This window comes from Poeciliopsis prolifica, unplaced genomic scaffold (assembly GCF_027474105.1).
Source record: "Poeciliopsis prolifica strain line A6 unplaced genomic scaffold, Auburn_PproV2 SCAFFOLD050, whole genome shotgun sequence".
In the NCBI taxonomy this organism is placed as follows: Eukaryota; Metazoa; Chordata; class Actinopteri; order Cyprinodontiformes; family Poeciliidae; genus Poeciliopsis; species Poeciliopsis prolifica.
In genome coordinates this window covers 2,300,586-2,328,132 of record NW_026562425.1, presented here as the reverse complement: position 1 = coordinate 2,328,132, position 27,547 = coordinate 2,300,586, and the positions used below count along the sequence as shown (strand labels likewise).

General features: G+C 38.4%; 1 protein-coding gene across 1 annotated transcript in view; it reads left to right on the top strand.

Moving 5' to 3' along the window:
* Positions 1-25,880, top strand: part of LOC129378054 (collagen alpha-1(XI) chain-like) — a 91,424-nt gene extending 65,544 nt beyond the window's left edge. The window contains exons 41-67 of the mRNA XM_055058306.1: positions 560-613; positions 3,054-3,161; positions 3,268-3,375; positions 4,370-4,423; positions 5,262-5,315; positions 8,996-9,103; positions 13,070-13,123; positions 14,266-14,319; positions 14,436-14,489; positions 14,584-14,637; positions 15,799-15,906; positions 16,092-16,145; positions 16,248-16,301; positions 16,679-16,732; positions 18,433-18,486; positions 19,820-19,927; positions 20,191-20,244; positions 20,494-20,547; positions 20,959-21,066; positions 21,172-21,225; positions 21,310-21,345; positions 21,460-21,513; positions 22,103-22,364; positions 22,553-22,665; positions 22,822-22,890; positions 22,993-23,226; positions 24,285-25,880. Of these exons, the coding sequence (XP_054914281.1) occupies positions 560-613; positions 3,054-3,161; positions 3,268-3,375; positions 4,370-4,423; positions 5,262-5,315; positions 8,996-9,103; positions 13,070-13,123; positions 14,266-14,319; positions 14,436-14,489; positions 14,584-14,637; positions 15,799-15,906; positions 16,092-16,145; positions 16,248-16,301; positions 16,679-16,732; positions 18,433-18,486; positions 19,820-19,927; positions 20,191-20,244; positions 20,494-20,547; positions 20,959-21,066; positions 21,172-21,225; positions 21,310-21,345; positions 21,460-21,513; positions 22,103-22,364; positions 22,553-22,665; positions 22,822-22,890; positions 22,993-23,226; positions 24,285-24,431 (2,319 nt within the window). The 3' untranslated portion in view covers positions 24,432-25,880. The remainder of the gene's footprint in view (positions 1-559; positions 614-3,053; positions 3,162-3,267; positions 3,376-4,369; positions 4,424-5,261; positions 5,316-8,995; positions 9,104-13,069; positions 13,124-14,265; positions 14,320-14,435; positions 14,490-14,583; positions 14,638-15,798; positions 15,907-16,091; positions 16,146-16,247; positions 16,302-16,678; positions 16,733-18,432; positions 18,487-19,819; positions 19,928-20,190; positions 20,245-20,493; positions 20,548-20,958; positions 21,067-21,171; positions 21,226-21,309; positions 21,346-21,459; positions 21,514-22,102; positions 22,365-22,552; positions 22,666-22,821; positions 22,891-22,992; positions 23,227-24,284) is intronic.
* Positions 25,881-27,547: the final 1,667 nt, after the last annotated feature.

Here is a 27,547-nt window from a genome sequence, read left to right as displayed (position 1 = left end):
TTGTACAGCACTTAATCAAGTTCATAACACTTCACTCTACATTCAGTCATTTCACGCATTCAAACACTGGAATAACAATTATTGAAGAGAAATTATTCTTTTCACAATTCATTCTCAAAATACAAGATTGTAATTCGGAGAAACAAACTACAATTTCCCAGGTATGATTGCAGAGTGTTTTTTTTTATTATTATTTTAATTTGTGTGATTTCTAGTCTGTTGATATCGGTTCATGGAGCAAACACATAAAGCTTTTTTTTTGTCGTTTTAAGAATATCTACAATAAGCTGGGAATAATGAATTAATAAATAATGCAATAAATAATATCTTCACCAACAGGCCCAATATCAGTAACTTTGGTCTGTTTACTCTATCTCCTATTTCTCTGCCCTGAAGTCTCTTCCGCTCCATACAAATGCACGTATGGACATACAAAAGTACATGCTCAAAAGTTTTTGAAGAGCTTTTCGACAGCTACAATTGACAGTGTTGGAATAGCTTTGAGTGGTGGTTCACAGTGAGTGATATCTAACCTTCTCTCTTCCCTCTCTTTTTTCAGGGTCCAGGTGGCTTAAAGGGAGGCGAAGGACCTCAGGGTCCGCCCGGCCCCATCGTAAGTAGCCAGTTACTATGGTTACCCCATCTCTCTAGCCTCAGAGATTGCAAGGAAAAGTGACTCGTGCTTTTGGATAATTGAGCCGCTCGTGCTGCGCACAGCCCCATTCTCTAGTCATTCAGCAGTGCATGCAATGAAAACTGCAGCACAGAGAATGGCTGAACGGAGTACAGTGGAGTGATTGGATTAAAATTTTATATCAGGATATGAGGAGGTTTTCTATTTGGTTTTTAACATTCCTACCCAAACACTTTAATTCTCTGTTTCTATGCATTATGGTCAGAGAAAGAAAAATATTTTATTATTAAAAGCGACTATTCTCAAGTGGTTTTTATTAGTCCAAGCTATTCAACTTTGTTTTCTTTTAGTTTCTTTTTTCAGATGTATTTAACTTGCCCAGAATTAGGCAAACTCTCCTGATTTATAAAATACTGTAAAATTGTAGCTAGTAGAATTAAAGAGGCGTAAACCACAGCTCAGTAAAGCGCTGCTTGATTTGTTGTGTTTTTTCACTGAAATACAACCTAATCACTGCTTAACTGTCTAATCGAAGAGCAGCTCGTCTCATCCCGTTTGCTTGACTGGTCATGGATGTTCTTCGCACAAGCGCTTAACTGTTCCTATAGCAACTGTTGTTGCACAGATGGAGGTGATTTGATTCTCATGTCCGAACTGTTTTGCTTAATTTGGTCAACAATACTATCTTAGTCATCTTATCTTAATTTAGTCTGCCTTGTAAAATCATCCATACTCCTTATACGTTTTTGCATTTTGTTACTCCACAATAGCAAACTTCATTTTTGATATAAAAATGTCCACCCTAAATCAGTTGAATAATATTTAAGGAAAGTTATTTCATATATCATGGTTACAATTATTCTACATAATGCGGCATTAAAAATCATATATGCTCCTGTCATATTGCAGTTTATGACCATGAAAGGGAAGCAGGGGCGACAGAGCAATTCATAAATAAATGAGACTTTTTTTCTTTTTTCTTCCTGCCTTTTGTCTCCGGTCCCTCAGTTAGAGATATAAGCAACAAAAGCCTCAGGAGCTGAGATGCTGTGCATAATCTGACTGACGGGCAGCTTTGAACTGTCTGTCATTTTGTTGAAGCGTTAAACCCAGGTTCCCGATAATTGCCCCATTGCTCACCAGCAACAGAGCAACACCAGTGTCGATGACAGCGGATATGCATAGCAGGCATGAAAAATTGTGAAAGTGAGAAGAGGAGTATTTCACTCAATGAGAAAAGCAATTTCCACTGCAAAGAGAGGTGGTTTTCTTAAATTGGCTTGAAAGTGAGTCATAGAGAGAACACAGGTGAAATGCTAACTTAGTGCCATTGTTGTAGTAGGAAAAAGTGACCAGTATGCAATGTGTATGCACACAGCAGAGCTGATATCTCCCTCTATTGATTTCCTGCCACAGATCGAGCTGCTGTTGTGCATTGGGGATCTAAGTGTGGTGTTTGTGTGTGTGTTGTTTTTTTCCTTTGTCTTTTTAAAGACTTGTGTGTGTCTAGCAGAGCCTGAAAGGAAAACATCAGCGCAAAAACAAAAATTTGTTCTACAAGTGGTGCTTCTTGTTCGGTTCTGGCCAAATGTGTCGGAGGAAAACATGAGAAAAAATAACAAGAAACATAAAGAAAACTCTGTGAACCGCGTTGAATCGAGCAAACTAGCGTGGAGGCTTGTGTGTGAGTTTGAGGCCTGGTGGGTAGGTTGGCAGCTTTGGGATGACAGTTTGGAGCTGTGTATGTGTGTCACCAGAAAATGGCTGTCATGAAATGGGCCAGGCATATGAGTGCCAGGTGGCAGCTCGCATCAGCAGCCGATTTAGTGAGTGGGAATCAGGTCATAGTTTTGGCCCCGAACACATGCAAATCAAATTTTATTGTGTTCATTTTGTTAGAAGCTTACTCAAAGCCCTCCCTTGGTAGGAGGGTGTTATGATGACGTTCTGATCAATAATATGTGTGATTTAGGACCTCATGCACAGAGGCAATCACCAACCAGGGAAAAGTCAGGAAGAGACATGGCTGCTGTGGAGAGAGAGTGGACATTGCTTACATAATAACCTCACCGTGGAGGTCTGCTTTCAGTTAGATAACAGCTGAAGGCTGTCAGTCTGGTCAATATTCAACTGAGTGTATGTATGTCACGTTTGTCATGTTGTTTTGATCATTTTGACTCTATGCTTAGCGATAATTTATGTAAGAAATATCAGCTTATATGTTTCTGTTTCTTAAACACACATCTTAGAAGATATTATTGAAATATCCAGCGGCCAATCTCACTTGAACATTTTTTCAATTAAGGCTTGACCTTTCTTGTAAGGTCAAGCATTTCATGATTCGAGAGAATATTTAGTGGATTCCCCCGGTGTGTTTAGCTTCTTTTTACAGTATTATCTGGCTGGTGTTTGATAACAGGGTTCCCCTGGTGAGAGAGGCCCTGCTGGTCCCGGAGGTCCTATTGGTCAGACAGGACGCAACGGCCCACAAGGACCACCAGGCCCTGCCGGAGAAAAGGGATCCCCTGTGAGTGTTCCTAGCTTGTTTTATTTTTTTCTTCTCATGAAACTGTTTCCTAAACTCTAAAGTGTCAATGGTGTCATCAAGTGATTGTGACAAATGCTCTTCACAGGGAGAGAAAGGTCCCATGGGTCCAGCTGGCCGTGACGGCATTCAAGGTCCAGTCGGTCTTCCTGGTCCAGCTGGTCCTCAGGGTCCCCCAGGAGAAGACGGTGATAAGGTAAAGTGAAAGTGCAGCTCTGTCTTCGTTAGTGCAAGAAATCCACAACCCTTTATTCACAAAATGATCAAAGAAGCACACACAAAAGAACAATTTTATTCTCAAAGATTATGACAAATGCATATGTTATTTTATTAGATGTGCAGCATGCAGTGCTAGTATGAAGTTTAAAAATACTAATTCACTTAAAAGTCATTTTAGGCTTTTATTTGTGCATTTCAAAAATCAATTAAATTTTTAAAACAATAGTTGGATGCACATGTTTGTGTTTCTTGTTGATTTTCCTCCAACCCACACAGACTCAGAATTTTCCATCATACCTTTAAATAAATATCTCTCAGCAGGTTGGAGAGAAAATCTTGCGTTCCTTCATTAAAACACTGAATGTCATGGAATGGCGCTAACCTAAAAATGTTTGGCCTACATCTCACATTCTTATTGACGATGAGTGCATGTAAACCTCTGACCAGCACTGCATCTTAAAAAAGCCTTTTGATGCACATAAACAGAAGTTCTTATTTCCTCTGTTAGATTTAACATTGCTACTGCTGAATGTGTGATTCCATCTAGAGTTACGCTTCATGTGAACTAAATAGATAAGATGTTTCCCAAACAAAGGCATGATAAAAGTGAATCATTCTGCTATTTACACAAAATGTTCACCCTTTGGCGAGCAACACTCACCCCTGTTACACTGAGCCACAGATCTGCATTTTGTAACCATCACACCTCCTTCATTCAAGTCACGTCTTATATCACACCTTTCTGTCAATCATACTACCAACAGGGTGAGACAGGGAGCCAATCAATTAATTGAAAACACTCGCCCAAGGTCTTTCTGGGCCAATCAAATTAGAATCTCTTGAGAAATATTCAGTGGCCACTGCTGATAAAGGTGACACTTGAAGACTTTGGACTTTGAATAAACATGGCAGGCAGAAGGTTTTTAAGATGTTAAGGAGAGATATAAGAGCTTTTGTGAATGTGATCACAGGGAGAAGTGGGCGGACCTGGACAGAAGGGAAGCAAAGGAGACAAGGGTGAACAGGTGAGTCTTTATAACCCGACTTCTTTCATTACATTTTATAACAAGGTTTCTCCAAAACCACTGCATTTTAAATTACTCTAAAAATTAATTAACTAAAGAAAACGAATCATCACTGATTCCTCATGTGGAATTAATATATTATCAAATAGATATTACATTTTTGGCTTAAATATGAATGTCTTGTTTGTTTGTTTTTTTACATATTTTTTCATAAATTTTGTATTTGGCTTTTTTTTTAAAAAAAAAACAAAAACAAATAAAAAACAAAACAAAAAAGAAATCTATATCAATTTCTTTGTTAGAATTCAGTGTCCTGCAGTAATATTCAAACTGTTTGAACTTTTTCAATTATTGAAAAATTGCTGTAATCTCAAATTATTTTATGAGTTAGGACACCAGAATCAGTCTGATCTGGTTAAGAAAAAAAAAATCTCTGTATAATCTGAGTGAGCGTGAAGCAAAAAGTCATTCTTAGGATGTGCAAAAGTAGTAGACACCCAATAAATAGATCTATAAAGCATAGATAAAAGGAGTTTTAGTGCAAATACACCAAAAACAAATTTTTTTTCAGATATTCTCTGTAAGACAGTTTGAAAACCTTGTCTAATTTTTCCATCACTTAACAGTAGAACAAAACTTTGGGTCAGTCTATGTTAACCTCCAATCCCCCAGCATAAAACAATGTAGCATCAAAAAATGTTAAATGGTTCCATTGTCAGGGATGCATTTGGTTTTTCAATATTTATAGTTATCGGATGACATTTTGACTGAGACACTTTTGACAATTTCTCAGTGTCTTCAGCAGACTGTAAATGTTGCTTCTTTCGCTTTTCCTCAGGGTCCACCTGGCCCAACGGGTCTCCAGGGCGTGGTTGGAGCTCCTGGTCCAGCTGTAAGTATCGCTTCCACTGAGCCATCAAAATTCACCACATGAAATATTAACAGTTAGTCTTTGATGACTAAAATTACTTTCAAGGATTTTATATTTTACATTCAGAAAATAGGCTCCAAAGACCTGGTTGACTTTGTAGCTGCATCAGTATTCCCTCCAAATATCCTCTGCATACTTTTTTTTTTTTTTTTTTTTTTATGGTGTTTTTAAAAAAAACCAGCATTTTTTTTGCATATTATGGTGTTTTTAAAAAAAACCACTCGTTTCTGATGCCATAAAAATTAGCTGTTCTACTAATGCCTGCCTCTGGCTGCAGAGAAAAACAATGAATTGATGGAGACAGGTTTGAAATGTTTACACCAGTCAAGGCCTCCTGCAAACAGTGAAAGCGTTACATAAATCAGGATCAAAGGGCTGCAAAACTCTAAGCTACTTATGAAATATGCACTTCTGAGTTGATGTGACAGTATTATAAGCGCAATTACACCATCTTATCTCCTCACGTTAAGATATGCTTAAAAGTTACAAGGTGGACTCAGAAACATCTAGAACACAGGTTTGACAAATTTTAAAAAGTAAAATGTAATTCTAATATGGCTGCATAATTATTAAGTACAGTTAGCCATTTCATGAAGGAATATGTAAAATTGTTGTCCACTAAGTTAGAATATCCTAACTCAAGGGATATTGAATTAGGATATATAGTACAATATGTATACTGTAGGTATTCAGTATCTACTGGATATCAAAAATAGATATGGTACATATTCGGTATCTACTGTAGCTACAATATCTACCAAATATGTTCTGACATTAAAGAAGTTGCTGCTAGAGCATATTTTTTTCATTGTGCTGTTCTCAAACATAATTATGCCCACCATGCCCACTTTATGACTGGGAATCCATCATACACAAGGATTGCATGAATGCTTTACCCCACTTTACCCTACTCGTCGTTTTCTCTTTGGGCAAAGATTTTCTAGATGGCCCAAAGCAAAAAACATTCTTCTACCGTTCACCCTGCAGAATTTTCCTCTGACCTCAATTATCTTCCTGAACTTGTTACGATCTGCCCCAAAGCCGACAGCAATAAGGGAGTTAAGCCATGCACAAGAGTTTCATTTAGAAACTGCAAACTGAGGTTAAAATCAAAGTTTCCAATATGAGGTATAAAAGATGGTGAAATCAGAGGTGCGTGAATGGAGGATGCATGTAAAAGACCGTAGCACACCTGTGGAGGAGAGCAGGAAGCAGTTAGTTGGCAGTCGGGTTTGATACAAACTGAGGGTCTTACCAGATCCTCAGGTGTCCCGTACCAGTAATCAGTGTTGTATCTGAGCAATAAATGTCCAACCTAACCTCAATGGTCCTGCAGAGGTTGAAACAGACTGAAGTGATGCCTTTGCTGCTTCTCCTCCCACAAGGCCAGTAATGAGAGCAAATGCTTCTGCCAATGTTTAGAAAACTTTTTCCTGATAGCAGGAAAAAAAAATTTACTGCCTGAAACTCTTGGACGTCCTCACAACCACAACTGAACCTCTTACCTTTAAGCTCTTTTTTGTTCACATTTGAATATTGAAGTTTATGAGACACAGTTTACATTAAATATTATGTTTGTGAATAGTTTTACATTAAGTCATCCATTAGTCTAGCAATATAAAGTAGGCTCACTTATCTGAAAAAACACATTAGAAAATTGGATCCTTTTGACTAGAATGTGGCAAGCCATTTAAAACTCAGGTAAAATCCATCTTTAAACAAATATAAATAAATACCTAAATATAAAATGTTTATAGTTGTTTTACAGTTTCACAACAATTTTTAAATCATTTTAATTACTGGTATTTGTGTGCATACATTATTGAAATAGTTCCCCAGAAATCATCATCACTAATGTTATTTTTTATTATTATTATTGTAAATTGTGTAAATTTACATCATTAGTTGCAGTTAAAGTACAAGTTTGGGCTTGATGTTCTATTCACAAAATCCCTAATGATGGTTCATCAGCAAGCTGACAATCATTTCCATATATTAGTTAAAATAGCACATGTGCCACCTGCAAATGCTGCAGAATATCCTCTACTCATAGAAGAAGTCCTGCTTCTACAATATCTGGAGGCCTCAGGGTAACTAGCAGCTCATTGCTGAAAATAATAAGGCTTTACCAACCATTCCAGGAAAAAAGTATCATCTGCAAGGCTCTGTGGGGGCTGCAGTAGACCTGGTGAGACAGATTGCTGCAAGCAGCAAGTGCACCCGTGCTGAATAGAAAATTATTTAACGGTTGTTTACCCTGGTGAGTCAGTCTGCTTATGTGCAACCATGTCTTCACAAGTGAATCCTGACTCATGCTGAGTAGTCTCGACATAATTTGCTTTCATTAAAACATGCTTTTAGACGCTAGAAGACAAGATTTTGAATCTGGGAAATGATTAGTGGTTGAGTAGAAAGAGGATGAATTTCTTTCTTAGCTTTAGATTTTGAACTTTAAGCAAACACGTGTTAACCACACAACAACAAAGACCGAACATTGGCTGATGCTATAGGACAGTGTTGTCTGCAGACTTTAGACCAACATGTGCAGAGCTTCAGACTTTGTGATGCCTATAAGCATGAAAGGCATCCTGCACATTCACAGCTTTGCATTGTGCTGGTAACTTTGTACAGGTGTGGCACATTCTTTAAAGCTTATATTAAACCATCAGAGGCATTACTTACATAAATAAATTCAGGCATGTGAACTGCGAATGTTCTGTGAACAAATTGGATACAGTTTAAATCCCAGCACTCTAACCTCAGAGGCAACTCTGTTTTCAATCACTTTGAGGAGATTAGATTTGCGACTTGGTTTGTTAAAGCGTCTGTGAGCTTTAGGCCACTTTGTCTGTGACTTTTCTTTTTCAAAGCTGTGCTCGTTTCCCCCATAATCACCTTACATTTCCCTCTAAACTGTTCTGCATTCACCACCATCGCCTGAGGCTCCCTACATGTCCCAGGGCTCAGCAAGAGCTCCTCAAGCACTTTCAAGTGCTGACACGTGTTTGAACTGAAAACTCCCAGTCTGTCAGCACTTCACTCTTTCCCCACAGTCTCGTCTCTCTACCCTCTGTAGCTCGATGCACCTCTGACTTCACAGAAGTCAGCATCTTTCACATATCATAACCCTGTGGCAATTCTTTTCTGCATCTTGCTTTTTCCTGATGAGAGTCTCTAGTCGGAAAGCCCTCAGGTACACCACAAGGGTGTATCATTGAGGAATTGCCTCATCCTTGTCCAGTTTTGATACAAGTTTTAGCTTCATGTTTTATTCTCAAATGGATCAAATAGCTCTTACCGCGCACCTATGCTGAATTCTATAATTGACCTTTAAAAGCAAATGTTTAATTTTGGAAAAGGGGTTTTATGTGGCTGGTATAACTAAGTGGAAAAACTCTAACTTGCAAAAAGTTATTGAATGCTAACTTCATCACAAATCCATGGAAAAGCTTTTTGTAAAATTGCAATGTAGTTTCCAATTTCTGTTGTAATGTATTTTCTGAATCCATGCTTTTCCATGTGAGCTCAGATATAGTTTGTAACCTTGAAATGTATTAAGAATAAATAGATACAAGTGTTTGAGGGATTCCATTTGCTGCAGCTACAGCTAATGAGATTTTATGAACCCTGCCCTCCCACAGGGCAGTGATGGTGAGTCTGGGCCAAGAGGACAGCAGGGCATGTTTGGCCAGAAAGGAGATGAAGGACCCAGAGGATTTCCAGGGCTGCCAGGACCCATTGGACTGCAGGCAAGTCTCCATCAAATATGTTGCTTTTTTATGTCCATATTTCCATTTCTCCACCCTTTTTTATTTTCAAAACATGCAACACCCAAAGTCCTGTTAAGTATTGTCCTGCCGGGTATGCATAAAGCTTTTTCTCTGACAAAGCCGTTTAATGCAATGAGATTCTTGCCGAACTCCTTGAACCTGAAGCATTTCATCTCCCCATTTACAATACATCAAAACAGAGCATATTTTATTAATGCAGCTTTGACTCCCAATAACACTTTGCTTCGCTCTGGGGTAAATAATTCTTTACCCCCTCAAGGACTTTTCTTGGTTTAGATGGGACTGAAGATCCATCACTATCGTCAATATTTTTATCTTTTCTGCTGGATTTTTTGTTGAAATGACATCAAATTCATGCACTAAATGTCTGCCTGCCAGCGCCCTCGGTCCTAAAAAGACTCCAGTTTGCATATGACAAAACATTGAAAGCATTTCAATCCACTTTTCGGTCAATCTATTGTCTTTTGTGAGATAGGCTGAAAATTACCCACAAGGCTCATTTCCACCCACAGGCTTTGTGCACTAATTGCTCAAGAGGAGTAAGACCTGAGGGCTTTTATCAATAATTGATCCACAGCTTTGTTTTCCAACCCGACACACGTTAAGTCGTATTTCTTTTTATTTTTGATGGCAGCATTTTATTGATCTCTGTTGATGTCATCACAGATGCAATAACACGTTCATCCATTTGCAGATGAAAGCATGATGCAAAAGACACAATGTGCACCCTAACTAATGAAATTACTGGAAAAATCTGTGAAGTAAAAAGTGGAAAAGATGTGCAAAAGCTTCTGGTTAACTGTTTTATTGCAGTGGCAAAATCTCACCCTGGAAATTTGAAAATAAATTCTGTCCTTTATTTGAAATGACTTAGTCACTGGAAATAAATCCCAAATAGGGAAAGAACAAATAGCTTGGGTGGTACGATTATTGGTACACCTGTGATTTGTTTACTGACAGGAGAGCATTTAGGCTTCTCCTACAACGTTTTGGGATGTTGATCACATCACAATAACCTACATGTCATCTATTGAGAAAAATTTTATGATATGATAAAATTATAATGCTTTGCCTACCAAACACCAGAGTGGGATAAATTACGTTAAGGACATTTTTAAATATGTATCTGAATAAATATTTTTGATAAAATAAACAGTCTAAAATGTAAGAATGAAATGTCTATGTATGGATGAAACAGTGAGAAACACATAGGAGGACTAAGGGCAAAACTTAAACTACAATATGATCATATCATCCCATCATGGATCAGCGCCAGCTTCACCATTAATGCTATTGATACTCGGATCAATCTGCCGAAATATCAGTGTGTAAAGTTCAGTGTGTCTGTTAATATAGCATTTCCGTACTGTGCAAGCAGTGATAGTGGCACTATTTCTGTTAATCTGCTAATGGAAACACAAAAATTAGTGTTTTCGAATATTGTACTGCATCAGACCAACATGAAAGGATTTTTTTTATGCACAATGCTTTGTTGTGACTTACACAATAATGGGGAAAACCGCTGACCTACCCATTCCTTTCTTCTGTCTTGACAGTCCAGCAGAAAGTCATTCTCACATTCCACAGAAGGATAAGCCACGGAAGATCATATCTATGGAATTTGAAAGTTGAATGGAAGGACAAACTTTTGTTAATAACGTATGCAAGCAGCAGGGATTAGTCACAGCCCTAAGAGGATTGTGATGCAAATTCTACTTATTAGTGTGAGGGAGGTTAATGATATATGAATTGCAGCTGGAGTCAGAGTTTCAAGAGCTATTACACACAGACATATACAAAACATGAGTTAAAATTGCCATCTTCCTTGCAATAAGCCACTCATGGACTAGAGGCAAGGTCAAACATCTCCTCACCTGTGCTACAGAGAAAAAGAACTGGACTGCTGTTCAGCGGTGAAAGTAAATAATGTTGTCCTTTGGTAATCAAGGTCCCAATTTCTGCAGGAAGTGTGCAGCGGCACAGAAACCAAGGTAACAGAGGTCCAGTGTGAGGTTTCCACAGTCAGTGATGATTTAGGGCACCATGTCATCTGCTACTATGTTTTTACCAAATCCAATGTCAGAGCAGCCATCCGCCAGGAAATTCCCTCTGCTGGAAAACTTCAGTGGGATGCTGATGTCGTTGTCCAGCAGGACTTTGTAACAGTCCACACATCCAAAAGTACCAGTACACATTTTAATGACCCTGAAATTACTGTGCTTGATCACTCTACAAGACTAAATGTGTTGACATTTATAAAAGAGTTTTTCCATAAACCATATTTGAGATTTAATTGTTTGCCCTGGTCCTTCTCTATCCAGCTTGTAGCATCCATGTCTGTGATAAAATAGTTTAGTCCCACACAAAACTAAGGTGCAAAGATAGCCATCTACTCCTATCAAAAGGAACTGCTTGTTACTTCCTAACAGTTTCTCACTCGTAGAATCTTTCAAAAAATGGAGCTTATGAAAATTACCACATTGATTCATTTAAGTTGATGAGCTGAAGTTTAAGGAAACTTCCTTTGATGACAATGAATAAAGGAACTGCACTCTTGAGAGTACCTCAAAGTCAATTATCCAAGGACCCACTGAGGATGAAATTAGAGCGAAGCTTCGTTGGTCAATAGGGCTAGATAACGTTGTTATTAAGTGCAATTGGGTTTTAATTGGGTATAATGCACTCCATCTCCCCTCTTATAATTATTTTTTTGGGCTAAGCTGTCCTTCAATACGCAGCAGCAGCTTCAGCTTTTCAATGCAATTATCTGTAGCATTAATGATTTTTGACCGGGGTGTGGAGTGTCTTTATCCTGAAATCCTTCCATCAATTTGTGCAGAGTTTGCTGTGAAGTAAAGGAGTCTTCCCCTGAGAGGATGAATTGTTCAGATTAAGCGGTTACAAAGAGGACGCAGAAGAAAGTAAATATTACATTTGTTCACACTAGTTCAAGGCTAGTGTGGAAATGGAGTAAATGCCAAGTGTGAACATTTATTGATTTCTTCTGATGTGCGTTCCAAGTTTGCTGCGCATAATGGTCTTTGCTAATGAAACTCATAATATTTATTTTCTTTCTTACCAATTTATATTCTTCAGTACACATTTAATAAGGAAGGGTTGCATGTATAAAATGCATCAACATGTTTTCTTTTTCCATTACACATGACAAAGTACTATAGAATAAATTAGTTTAGGCTTTATTTATTTCCCCATTTTTACACCAGGAACCCACGATGCCAAACTTCCAGTCATCGCTCATTATGAATTGTTTTCAGTGCTGTAAATGTAAATCAACAAAATGGACTGAAACTACAGATTTTACAGCACTGATTCATATCCATATCAAAATACTTTTGCTTTCCCACAACTACAGCTGCTTTGAATACCTTTATGTGTTACACATGCTCCATCATTGTGGTCTGGCTAGAAAAACACATAACTGCAATTATGCAGATGGACAGCAGGCAACAATGGAAAGTGACACCTTCTTCATCCTTTCTACACATCCACCTTTCTGAGGTGTATTCAACTCTTTTAGTTGAGCTTGACTGAATCCCAAAGCTGCATAATAGGCACCGCCTGCACAGCTGCATTCGTTCCACTCCACTGTGGACGTAGATGGATGGAGTTTCCACCCTGCAATTTACACAGGCTGATTATACCCAAGCCTCCCGTACCCTTTAATTACAATAGGTGTCCCTTTTGAGTAATTGTGTGTTTGTGCTCCAGGGTTCTGTTAGTATTAATGCACTCTCCATCGCTTTGCATCCCAATGGCCTCCTATTCAAAAAGTGTCAACTAAAAGTACCTGGTAATGAGCAGCACAAATGTATATATGTTCCTGTCTGTGGACTTTTTAATATGGAGGGTTGCCTCATTTTACCTTCGTTTCTGTGTGCTAAGAAGTGTTTGTCGTCTTTACAGGGTTTGCCAGGCCCTCCTGGTGAGAAGGGAGAAAATGGAGATGTCGGACCAATGGTGAGGATATTTCTGCAACTTTGCTATTACAACATAACCTTTACATTCAGTTTCACTCAAAAATTATTTGTTGGCCCATTTTTATAGGTTGGTTAGTTTAATAACGCAACAAGAAATAAATCTGCTAGATGCTAGAGTTGAATTTCAACCTTTTATTTCTACTACTTTGATTATGATAACTAGAAATAATAACATTATAGCATATTTTTAGTTTTCTGACAGAAGTAACATCATGTGAGGCTAGTGATGAAGATATTTTCACCACAGAAATATTGGCCCAAGGAAAAGCAGTTTTTCTTTCACTAAGCTTTCTGTTAAAATACTTAACTACAATAAACCGTTAATTTCAACAATGTGGCTGTGGCTCAAGGGTAAATTTGTGTGGCATTTCAAATGTTGTAGGTTCTTCTTGTTAAATGTGAATGTGGGCTGCATAAATCTGAGTGTGAATAAGTGAAGTTCACATTAAATTAATTAAAAATGATTGTTTTATAATCAGCAAAGACTGTTGACTTGACAGATGTCCAGCGTAGAGTCATAGACAACTTCCACAAGAATGGTAATCACCAAAAGGTCATCTTTAAAAAAGATGGCTTTTCAGAGAGCTTTGTATAAATATTTTAGTTGAGTGTTGAGTGGAAGGAAAAAGTGCTTTTCAACAGGCATGTATTTTCATATTTAAATGATTTTTTCTTGTTTTTCAAAAATGTTTTCATAAGCTGCAATCCATAGTTATCAAAATTAAGAATAATAAATGCTTATATCGCTCTTTGTGTAAATCTTTGACTTGTAGCCAAGCAAATCAGCTCTGTATTTTTGACTCAATATTTGGTGAAAACTGTGAAACTAATGTTTAGCAGCATAAATTCAGGTTTATGTGATAGAAAAACCCTGCATTTTTGTGTGTGCATGGATAAAAACACAATCTCCTATGACAAAAATAAAAATAAAAGGATTTTTAAAGTTTAAAATATGCTATTATGATCATTGCTATCAAGTAATGTAACTTTTGGAGTTACATTGAAATGTTCTGCATGGTTACATCTGAATAAAACTACTATCAATCAGCAGTTAGTTCAGATTTTCTTCTTTCTGTGTTGAGATCAAAATAAATCTGCTAATCTTTAATCTCTTTCTGACAGGGTCCACCCGGTCCTCCAGGTCCCAGAGGTCCACAGGGCCCCAGTGGAGCTGATGTTAGTGAAATTTTAATGCTGGCATATTTAATTTTGCTTGGATTTGATCTAAATAGCATATTTAAAAATCAAAAAACAAAGATTTAAAACTGCATATGGCTGTGATTTGTCTTAAGGGTGCACAAGGTCCCCCTGGAGGTATTGGTGCAATGGGCGGTGTTGGTGAGAAGGTAAAAATAAAAAAATTTCAGAAAAAATATGAGTGATGTTCTTCTCAACTCCTGTTCAAGTGCATGTTAATACATCATTAATGTCATTTTACAGGGAGAAAATGGTGAAGCTGGTAACCCAGGACCACCTGGAGAGCCTGGTACTCCAGTAAGTTTAGAACAGTACTAAAATTAATGCATTTTTTAAAATTTCATACATATTACATGCATGTTCTTTTCACCAATAGGGCAATATTGCTGCACATAGTTTTTGTCCTCATTCTCAAAGTATAGAAATGTGAATGCTAAAACAACATTCCTGGAATTTTAACTTCTGGATATTTTACATCATTATTTTACATTTTATCTATTTGTACTTTTCTTACGCAAGTTTTTTCATCTGGGGTTAGAGATGGATCTTGATATTGGCAAAACAGTCCACCTCACAGGGTGGCATTTTGAGGAGCAACATTAATGTTTGAGAAACAAACACATTTTTACCTAGGATCAGTTTTCAGATGCTTATTTTCATATGAAGTCTGTGTGGAGTGAATGCCCTAACTAGATTTGTGGAAGAGGGATTAGAGATTGGTGGGGTGTTGCGGAAATAAAATTGGAAAATTTTAGTTATCAATCATTTTGGGAGGGATTATACCACATTCTGGGTTTGACAGTCTCTTATGATAAGGGTTGAGGTTGTGGCCTGAGCATTGTGGTGACTCATGCTTGGACTCCCCCACCATTACCGCTTTAATACTAAACATCCTGTCGGGAGCTATTCTTTTTATTAAAATCATCAAACCAGAAGATCAGTTTATAAAAGTATGTGTGAAGACTTTTTTTTCTTCTTTAAGTTGATATAAATGGCTACAAAATACTTGGATTTGACATGTGAATCTCTTTGTTGGTTTTGATCCTGGCAAATAGTAGCCTCTGTTTGCCCGTGACTAAAAACGTCTCATCTTAATTACAGCCATGAGGCTCCCTGTGTGTCAGTCTGTCAGAGGGTATTGATGTATCTGCCGGCTGGATCATATCTGTTTACAGTGATAAATAGACCCGGTGCAGCAGAGCAAATCGAGGTTGAAAATTTAAGGTGCCTTGCTGACAGTGACTCATCTCCAGTTGTTCAGCTGATGGTTCTGGACCGGCAGTTTTGTTTGAGTAACTCCTGAGCCAGGGCCAATGTTTTAAGCGTCCATTTTTGCTTTTAGTAGAGTGGAAGTGATTATAGTTAACCACGCTTGTCTTCCCTATCCTAATTCAACAATCATGTGGTTGGCCTTTACCTGGTTCTATGATGACAGAGCCGTGTCGCAATTTTCCTCAGGGCCTCCGAGGAGAGATTGGTGAGAAGGGAGAAACCGGGCCACCTGGTGCCGCCGGGCCCCCGGGCGGCAGAGGCCCCCCTGGAGATGATGGTCCCAAGGGAAACCCTGTATGTGGGCTGTTCTTGAACACACACACTCACACTGAGCTATGACGAACGCTTCATTAGAGCTGTCGGCGACAGAGCGATTGACACATATCTGATTTTACCTGTCTGCTGCTTGAACTGTTCTTGACACAGTGAAACTCATCTGAGTCAAACTCAGTCTTCTCAGTGTTTTGATTTGTCTGCAGGGACCCGTCGGCTTCCCAGGAGACCCAGGTCCCCCTGGTGAGCCTGGTGCTGGGGTATGTTCTGTTTTTTCTTTTTCTTTTTTGTTTTATTAATAGGATTTTAGGTGTTGAAGTAATTCTGGCTCACTTATGTTTTTTTTTTTTTCTTTTGTTTAGGGTCTTGATGGTTTACCTGGTGAAAAAGGTGATGATGGTGAACCTGGACAACCGGTGAGCCTGGCTGATTAGATTTTTATGTTTCTTTCCAAGTAAAAGCAAAATCACCTCTTAGGCTTATTTTTGGTTTTTACATTAAAAGAGCTGTGTGGGATTTACTCTTTTGGGTTTTTATATTAACATTTTTCTTTACAGTGTTTTCTAAATAATGTTGAACCTTTAAAAAAAATTACTAAGCAAATTTTTAGTACTTTTGGCAATTTTTACAACAAGAGGAATCAGAAAAAGATGTGACTCTTGTAGTTTAGGTGTTTAATATTCATCCTGTGTTGCAGAATATTGTTCTTTTCCAATCACATGCAGAGCTCATTATCTGACACCACTTAATTTCTATAAAGTGGAGCTAAGTGTTCCTATATGCTCTAATTTAGGGTCCTCCAGGCCCATCTGGTGAAGCTGGAGTACCAGGGCCTCCTGGCAAAAGGGTGAGTAGTTCTCAAAGTGATGCATCTGATGAGATACTCCTGTTCAGCTCTTGAGATGTTCTCTATTTTGAAAGTGCTTTTAGCAAGCCCCAAGCTACTTCATTACGCACTGATACATATTTATGATGGTATGCTTAGATTTTGAAGTTATTTCCCTCTGTTTCACTGAATATGATTCCCGTAAGAAAGCAGAGTCTCCAGAGTTTGCAGTGACTGTAGATCGCAATCACCTTTTGTCCTTTAAACTTGAACCTTTTGTTTTCTGGGTGTGAGAAGGAACAGTCTGCAACAGGAAGTAACTTACTGAACTTACCAGCACGTTCCTGCCAGTGGGATGTTTTGTGTCTTTGCTAGAAACCATTGATGTTGAGCAGTGTTGTAGCATCTGTTCATAGCTTTAGAAGAGGGAATGTGGAAATGTTTGCATTACCATAAACCTCAATTATAATGTCCACTAGCAGGAAATCCCTTGGTTAGTTGATCTGCCTTAATATATTAGGATCAGCTAAACTAGACAAAGATCAAAATCACAATCAATGACTACAAGCAATAATATATTATATGTAACGTATTTTAATTGGAAAATTATATACAAACAAAACATCTCTCACTGTAATTTGTTTAGATATTTATTCTTCATGCATTCTTGCTGTTGCACAAGGTTGTAATCTAACTCTTAGCCTGGTGTCAAAATGAATGACACAGATGTGTCTCAACATGTCATAGAAAATTGCTTCCTTTTTGAATTTGTCTAGAATGTATTCACTGATGGTAAAAAGTGTGGATTCTCATTCACCAGCCAAATTCTCAATGTGCATATTGCTTTAATGGAGGGATGTGATCAAAGCTACTTTTGGAGATTTTTGCCAGAAAATAATTAATGGGTGTTTCTAATAGTGAAGGATTATCTGTGATTAGACATTTCTGTGTGGTTTTCATTTTCTAAGCTGAGAGGTTCGGGTTGCATCATGCATATCAGTTTACAATGCAACTCTGTGGCTTGACTTAAAATGCAGGCCATGTGGGGTTGGTCATACATTTTAAAGATGATGGTAAGCACTTTTTATCCCCATAATTTGTATTCCTCCAGCTAGCCCTGAACAAATTAGACTCCCGTTCCGTGTTCGTATTAATGGACTTCGTTATATAATTTTTCATCCTTCACCAGAGTAATTCTGGCTAAGTCTCCTTCCCAATATCCCCTTAAAAACGACTCCGGTTTGGTGTTCGTTGATGCATGTAGCTTCTTGACTACATTATCACACATACACACACATGCACACTAGAGCCTGCATACACATATTTGCCAGGGTTCATAACCTACATTGATGACCTGTGGCGTTTGTTTGGCGTATTCGATTATAGCTTCTAATGCCACATGTCAGCCCACTTACAGGGTTTTGACCAGAGGGTGTTGTGTGAAAATGCTAATGCATTTTTATCAGCTCGTATTTAGAATGTAGGACAGTTTGCTTGCACTTATGCTGGCCGACCTTGCAAACCTGTTCCTCTCTCAAGGTCAGACTATGCTTTGGCTAAATGATTAATGTGCATTAGAAGCTACTGCTTTTTAGTTTATTTTGAATAATTTCACTGCAGATGAACTCCACCTGTGCTCTGGTTCTTTTAAATAAGCTAAAATTAGACTTGGGGACGGAGACGAAAAGAGTCTAATGGTGTTTGTTTGTTTTGCTTCTTAGGGACCTCTCGGATCTCAAGGTCAGGAGGGAAGGCAAGGAGAAAAGGGCTCCAAGGTAAGTCCTCACATTTGGATTTTACTCATTACAATTTACTTTTTCCAGTGATTATGAGTTGTTGTTCTTTTTTGTTTGGATATTTCACACCATTAAAATATTACTGAAAATTATCTCTTGAATCTTAAGCTCTTATGTTATCTGAGTTATTTTAACCATATAACTCTCAGCATATAATTTTTATTACAAATGTTTCGTACACTGCTACTTCTGCTGCAAAGTAATTATTATTGTAAACCCACTACTACAACCTACATCATACAATTAAATGTATTTTTAGCACCATATATATCGAGTACATGTAATTGACATGCATGTATATACACGTAAATACGGGTGTCGATTATTGTACAAAAAAAGGGAAATCCAGGGGATGTTTCGATTTTCATTTTGCTATAAGCAGCAGGCAAAGATTTCAAATGCTGAAAATTCTCACAATTGTTCAAACTTTAAAAGGGTATGAGAAGTTTGGCTCATTACATTGGGTCTAACACCAGCAGTGGTACTATGTAGGTTTAGAGCCTTGTGTTTTACTTTGAGTGTCATGATATGATTTATTTACTTCAGAATGTCCCAAAAACTCTCTCTGTCTTACAAAACAGCAGAAGAGTTACATGTCTCCAACTCTTTCCACCCGATATCCAGCCGAGGTGTCCTATATATTTATAAAAATCTGCAAATTAGCTACATCAGAAGCAGTTGCTTCCCTTGACGTTCCAACTATTTCACTGTTACATTCTTGTTTGAACCAGCAGCAAGGCGAAAATGTCTGTTTAAGCCATAAAGACAATGTTTGACTTCTAAGTCAGACAATCTGACAAACCTCAGGCATAGTTTCTCTCTTTGTTTCATTCCTCCTCTTACTTCCCTTCTTCACATATCCCTCTTCACAGACACCCTCTCCACGTTTCGGGTAAGGATTAGAGATGATTTGACAGAAACAAGGCAAAGCCTGCGAGATGATTTGAGACTGTCAAATCTGGGCCTAATTGGTTGTCTGAGAAGCGTAATCTCCCCCATTCAATCATCCAGGTCAATATTATGCAGCTCTGAAGCTTCAATACATGAAAATTGGTTGTTTATTCTGAAAACATTTAATCTTTTAAGATCTTACAAATACTCCACTTCTTATTCTGCTAACCTTTGCAGCAGGGAGCATTGCAGAGTACACTATCATATGTTTTGTTAAAGTTATATTTAAGATTTTTGTGAAATTTGGGTAAAGACAATGTAGTCATTTAACAGAATCCATTCTTCATGTTTTTTTTCCTTTATTATTTCTGAATTATATGCCTGAGGAGGAAGCAGATGATGATTTTTCCATGTATTTCAGGGAGAAGCTGGAGCAGAGGGACCTGTTGGGAAAACAGGACCTGTGGGATCTCAGGGACCCCCTGGAAAACCTGGTGCTGAGGGTCTGCGTGGAATTCCAGGCCCCGTTGTGAGTTTGCAACACGCAAAATATTTGATTTTATCTTACAAAGGAACAACCGCATAGTAGTGACATATTTCAGGTCAGAAGTTGTTAAAATTCATTTTTTTAGGTTAGGTCAAAGGGCTGCAAGCCAAAGAAATCACTGTTGATGTCTACAGTTATAAACCTGGGAGGGAATGGGTGTAAATTCACTTACAATTCATTCTGGAACTGGGTTGCATTCCAAATCTGAGCCTAGCTGAAACCATTATGTCGTCTTTTTGTTCCAGGGTGAGCAAGGACTGCCTGGTGCATCTGGTCAAGATGGCCCTCCAGGTCCCATTGTAAGGCATTCCTTTCTATCACTAAGCTTTGGAAATGTTTTTAAATCCTATACACTGCTAATGGGGACTGCAAAAGCAGCTGTTAAATTTCTATTATTGTTACACTGGAGACCAATTCCTCTTTAAAATATGCTGTATTATCATGTATTTTGGTATTTCCATTATTTGTAATTTCAGTTGATCTGCACAACATATAGAAAGAAACATTTAACATGATTTGTGTCATTTGCACCGGTTTCCTCTCCTCAGGGACCGCCTGGACTTCCTGGCATGAAAGGTGACTCTGGATCCAAAGGAGAAAAGGCGAGACAATATTATAATGCTAATCTCATATTGCTTTATAGTGCATGTCTCGTATCCAGTTTTGCACCTTATCTGAAGCTCCCAACGCATGCACACATCCAGGCCTGCGTGCACCTTGGCTTTGTTCGCCCCCTGCCAGAGAGATGAAAAGCCGCTCTGCTCTGTGCGGAGTTTTCTCACTCGGTGATTTAATGCGCTGAATGAATATGTATAAGGCCAAAAATATTGTCTTTGTAATGCTCATTGGCTTAACACCCGCATGCAGCATTCAAAAGCAGATGATCATAACTCATCCAAAATGGCAGGTGCAAAGGCACACCTCAATAAATGCTTTCATTGTAAACCTTGTCCATGTAAGAACGTTATTTATTTCTGTCTTTTAATAAAATAATGCTGCTTTTTCTGCTCCAGGGTCATCCTGGTCTAATTGGTCTGATTGGACCCCCGGGTGAACCCGGAGAGAAGGGAGACAGAGGTTTACCCGGACCTCAGGGTGCTGGAGGTGGCAAGGGAGAACCTGTACGTTTCCTGTCATTTTGCAGAAATAGTTATTTATCTGAACATTTTGGTTTATTGGTGAAATTATGTTACCAACTAATTTCATTTCATCTTGCGTGTCGTCAGGGTATTGGTGGTGCACATGGCCCACTCGGGCCTCCTGGTCCTCCAGGACTTCCTGTAAGTTGTAGTTCTCGTTAAAAGTTTGTCTTGCCTCATTTCTGACCTTCGTTCTTACATTGCCATTGACTCGTTTGTCCCCAGGGCACTCAAGGACAGAAAGGCTCTAAGGGATCAGTCGTAAGTCACTTTTCCTTCACCAATGAATATTTTGGATTTTTCACATGTGGGTAGAGGTTGTAATAGTGTATTTAAGTGTTTCTAACATCCCCATGACGCATGTTTCTTTTTCAGGGTTCAACTGGTCAGAAGGGAGATCCTGGACTCATCGGGCCACCTGGGCCACCTGTAAGTTATAGATTCAGCTTGTCCCTTATAATCTAGACTAATTTGAGCTTTAAAGAGTTGGTTAGCCAAGAATTTTTTTTTTTTTTTGAGGAAGGAGATCATTATATATTTTGGGGGGGGGGAATAGATGGAGCTTAATACAGGTCACTCCTGCAGAAAAGCAGAAAAATTACAGAAAAAATTACTTTCAAAATAGAACTTAAAAGAGTTTTTTACTTGCACAGTTTTTTGTGGAATAAACAAGACTGAATAATATTGAATTTAACTTGCAGACAGTCAAACTCCAAGCAGTGGTTTCATAACAATCAGCAATTTTAAGGTCAGGAACATTCTGACCCACATCACTGATGTGAGGGGTAAACAGTGCTGGGACAAACACAGAGCCTTGAGGGGCACCTTGTGTGGCATTTATGTAACAGGTTAGTTACAGATAACTGGTGACAAGAAAGCCATATTTAAAATCACACAATGACAGAAAAGCTGAAAAGATTTAATGAAGTCATTTAGACTTAAGGGTTGAGAGTAGATCGAGTGATAATAATGTTACTATATTATCATTGCAAGCTAATCTTTACCTCCTGTGCTGCAGGGTCCGCCTGGTGATATGATCCAGCCTCTGCCCATTCAGCAGTCTAGCAAAAAGAGCAGGCGGCAGGCTGAAACTCAAGGAGATGAGGCTTTGGTCGACTACGGCATGGAGGGGCCGGGCATGGAGGGAATGGACAACGTCTTCGGATCCCTCAACAACCTCAAGCAGGACATTGAGCGCATGAAGTTCCCCATGGGCACCCAGGACAATCCTGCCAGGACCTGCAATGACCTGCACCTCAGCCAGCCCGATTTCCCCGATGGTACAATGAAGACAGTGTTGCTTTTTAGCATAATGTATCGATAGCAGCAATTAGTGAACTTTTAAATAGCTTAGTTCAGTTAAAAAAAAGCATGAAAAGAGGAACAACATGAGAAAAGCACTAAAGAGGATAAAAGCTCTTGTAGACGGTTGCCTTGGCAGTGTTTTATGGATCTGTTTCCCTCTCAGGTGAATACTGGATTGATCCGAACCAGGGCTGCATCGGAGACGCCATCAAAGTGTTCTGTAACTTCACAGCAGGTGGAGAAACATGCATTTACCCAGACAAGAAATCCACAGGAGTGAGTATATGGTGTTAGAAAACCGGTCATTTAAGGCATGCATGCTTCATTGTTTCACCAAAAGGGTTGTTTAGTAACATTTGAAACTGTGTAAAAGGTGCTTTTAGAAATTAAAAGTGTTTATTAACTTGATGTTTTTGTGGGCATTTCTTATAGGTTAGAATATCCAACTGGCCTAAGGAATCACCAGGTTCATGGTTTAGTGAATTCAAGCGTGGCAAAATTGTGAGTCTGAATATGATTTTTCACATTTGCTTCATGAATTTCTTCATTTCCTTCATCCCTTCTGGTATTTTCCTAATGTTGTCTTCCTCCAACTATTCTCAGCTGAACTATGTGGACGGTGGTGACAACAGCATCAACGCTGTTCAGATGACCTTCCTGAAGCTGCTGAGCTCCTCAGCGCGGCAGAACTTCACCTACATTTGCCATCAGTCGGTGGCCTGGTATGACGCCAAGGCCGACAACTACGACAAAGCGCTGCGCTTCCTGGGCTCCAACGATGAGGAAATGTCTTATGACAATAATCCCTTCATCAAGTCGCTGATGGATGGCTGCTCGGTAAGCACACATTTTTGCTTGCTTTCAAAGTTTCACTTTGCAATTAAACTTTCTTTTTTCTAAATTCCATGAAATCCCCCGTAATCCTCACAAACATGTAGAGAATTACAGAAAAAAAGTGTCAGAAAGTGTTCATATTTGATGTGGGAGAAACTCAGAAGGAATGATAAAATGCCAAATTGGTTTCTCACACCACTGCTCACATTATCCAAATGAAAAGGAAAGAAATTTATAAAATGCTGTTTTAGATTGTGTCAAAAATGCATACATATTCACTATAACAATGTTATTTGTGATTAAGAAATGGTATTCTGTAGTGATTGACATCTGTCATCACTTTTAACAAACTTTGAAAAGCACAAACTCAAACTTTGTGTTAACAATAATGCCTTCGCTGCATCAGCTCTAGATAAATATCATAACTCAAAAAGAAGAAACAAGAAGTTATGATGTTGTTTTTCTAACCCAAAAAGTGGGACTGGAGTCTGAGAGCTGGACTTATGTCACACAAAGACTTGGATTCATTCTCTGAAGACTTGAAATTAACTTTTGCTCTAGACACTCAAAATGTAGTCGTTCTAATAACTATATTTTACATTCCTTCTGAGCTTGAATATTCATCATGTTGGCTGATGTTAAAGGTGTCAACTCAAATTCGACAGTCCGAATCTTTTTCTGTGGCCCTCTCGATCTCAGAAAGCAACAAAAATTTAACTTCAAGACAGTCGTGAGCTCAAATCCTGTTTTATCAGTAAAATCAAGCCAGTTTTTATTTGAACAGGACCACATGTTAAAAGTTGTTGAATATCTAAGCTTAAGAAGACAAACGATCTATTAACAGTTTGTTATCTATACATTCTGCTGGAACCGACTCTTTGAGGTCATTCATGACGTGGCCTGAAGTCAAAATGAGTTTGACATCTCCGATGTAACAAATAGTGGATTAATTCTAGGAAGTTACAGCTTCTTTGGTCAAAACTCCGGCTGGTACTGAATAAAGATACTTGAAACTGCCCTGGATCATCTGATAAAACTCTTTCTTCTCTCTCTGTGTGCAGATGAAGCAGGGTTATTCAAGGACAGTGTTGGAGATTAACACACCTCGCATCGACCAGTTACCCATCATTGATGTAATGCTGAATGACTTTGGGGAATCCAACCAGAGGTTCGGCTTCGAGGTCGGCTCCGTGTGTTTCCTCGGCTAGACACGCCCGTCTTCCCCCCTCCCGCTGAACGACAGGGTCAGAGAGTCAACAGTAACACCCACATGAAGAAAGCCTCTCAGCCACCACCTATTGTCTCCTACAAAGTAAAATCCCATTTTCCTTTATTGCAAAGAAGATCCAACAAGCTGGGAGAAAGAGAAAAGCACACTTTGACCCTGCCTTAAAAGCGCTGATCTGGGGAAACTCCTCCTTGCCCTCGTAGGGCCAGAATCACGTGACTTTAACTTGTAATGAAAGTGACATCAGGAAAAGGACTTTTGATGCTGTGGTGGACAGTGGCATACTTTCAGCATTAGAGAGAGGATCCACTTGCCCCAAACCTCGCCCTCGCTCCTCTGTTCCTCTCCGCATGCTCCAAGTGATGCTCTGAATTAAACCACAGAGGTGCTTTTGTGCAGAATCGCAAAACACTTAAGGTGCTACAAATAGTGCATTTGATAAAACTGTAATTAATAATATTTGAATTTTGTACATTACTGTTCCTCTCTGAATCCACTCTTAACAACTTGCATGTGCTTCTTCGGTTTTAAAGAAATATTTTGTCAACTTTGTTAGAATAAATTTTATGAGGATATTTAAAATTTCTTAGAATCTGTCTGAAAACATCTATGACATACATTTAACTAAAGCTTCAATTTGTAAGTATGAATCAGTCCTCTTGTAAATATTATGATTGTTATCCTCTTTCATGAGCTTAGAAAAATAACTGGAACAAAACAGCTAATCAAAAAAAATCAGTAAATGTACTCAGTAGGAAATTAAGCCATAATAAAATGAGGTGATAATATAAATATTCTAAGAAAGGGCTTATTCTTCCAGCTGTTATACCTCAGTCTCCTTAAAACATCTGAACGTTAGACACAGTCAAGTTTACATTTTCTGTGGTTTAGAACTAATAAAACTAATATTTTTGTGTGGGAAAGGTATGTCTAGCTGTTTTCATTCGATCCCAACGATGTTTTGTGGATATTTCCTTTGCAACGATGAACAAAATGTTTTCATGTGCCTTAAATTGTTCATTTAAGAAACATATTAAAATTGGGCTCTGAAAAACATTGGGTTGAACGTTTGTGTTGTTGCCTGTTTGGCTATAGAAACAAGAAATGTTCGCTTTTTGTGATTCTTTGCCACAAGACTAAAATCTCCACCTTTTATCCCAAGAGACAAAGAAAGACAAGTGATTCTTTGTGTTTGGGTTCATTTGACCAGCTCTTCCAGCTTATTTGTTTTTTCTTTACCTCTCGCTCTCTCTATTTCTCTGACTCAGATTTGACCTCGATCAAGATCTGTTTGCATCGCCACTTTCTTGGCTTAACAGCGTTGGCAACAAATACTTCAGAGCCACTTTCTAAAAACCTGTGTAATTACAGTATGTCTTCACCCTATGTACAACTGCAATAAATGTTTGGTGCTTTGTGCGCATTGCAATCGTTTTGCATTCACTTGCAATATAAATTGAGAGTAAATTGGAGCCATTTTCCCAGTTTAAACAGAGACCAATGGTGAATGAAAACATGTCCACTGTGGGTTTGGTTTTCTAAAAGCACGGCATGTCCTCAATGCGGCTCATTATGGCTACACTTAGAACAACCTAAAGTGTTCATACCCTTTGAAATTTTTGACATCCTTTGCAACCCACACAAATGTTATGTTATTTTATTTTTGATACACCAACACAAAGTAGAGCCTGATTGCTAAGTGGTAGAAAACGTATGCATGGTTTTCAGATCGACCAACAAATTATTTTCAAGACTATCATAAGGGCTTTGTAATGGCCATGACAAAACTTTGTCTGAAACCTGAACTGCAAAGTTCAGGTTTCAGCTGTCAGAACCATGCATTTGTGTTGTGTTTTACTCTGATACAACTAAACTATGTCCTACCAATTCCCCCAAAGATTCTATTTGTAAAGACACCCCACCTGTTTGCAGTATAATCTAAGGATGCACATGGCCATTCTGAGCAAATGAACAAACATCAATAAAACGAGCAAGATCGGAATAAATAAACTGTTCAACAACAAAAGACAAGTTATGGATATAGCTCTGATAAAGTTTACAGCAGATTTTTGCTCAAAATACACTCCATATTAGAAAATGTAACAAAGCATTAATCAGTCTTTCATCCAGAAATTGAAAAAGCAATTTACAAGTGCAAGCCTACAAAGACAAGAAATGAACACCTAAACTGACAGCTTAACCTAGACGCATGTCTGGCGGAGCTACAAAGACCCACATTAGAGCCCTGTGTGGGATTTCTGACCATTATTACATATAAAACCACTGAAGAACATTTGGAAACAATTATGCTGAATTTGAAATTATTTAACATTATTCGAACCAGTGGCTCAGAACATACAAATAAATAAAAAAATGACCGTTAACTGACACTGGGAGTCATTTAAGTTGCTTGAGATTTCTGTGCAGAAAGAGAATATTGCTGTGAGACTCTGGTTCAGGCTCCTGCAAGTGTTTTTCTGAAATGTGTGTACACATACTAAATGCTCTCTATGGTGGTTCACTAGACTTGCAGGAAAGTGTTGTGTGTGAATTTTCCTCCCATGGGTTTGGGAGTGATTGAGTCCTGAGATTCCCTGAATAAAAGGAAGACATTTTCTACCTCTCTGCAACCAAGAATTTTTTATTTATTTTTTTTAATGGTGTTGGTGTATCGACATTTTTAATTCACAAGCAGATCAAAGTTGATAATTATTTGCTCTTGTTTTGAATCATTTTTTATCATTCTTGATCGTGCGATTTGCTTGTTTCCGGTCTCAATCTCAACCTGACCTGCAAGCTCAGGTGCAGGTCAGCGGCCCTTGAGGCCTGGAGTTTGAGACAAAACCTAAGTTGCAACATTTTAGAGACCCGGTCTGGCTTCAGAAAAATAAATGAGCCACAACCCATTTATTTTTCTGCAGTCTCTCGGACTTATACTGAGAATCGCCACTTGTGGCAGCTTTTAAAGAACTGCAATGAAAAAAAAAATCTCGCTTCCTGTGAGTGCCTTGTTGTCAATAATGTTAAAATTATTTCCAAAAGCCTGAATTTTCCACAGCATGATGGTGTCATACGCATCCACATCGACAGAGGCTG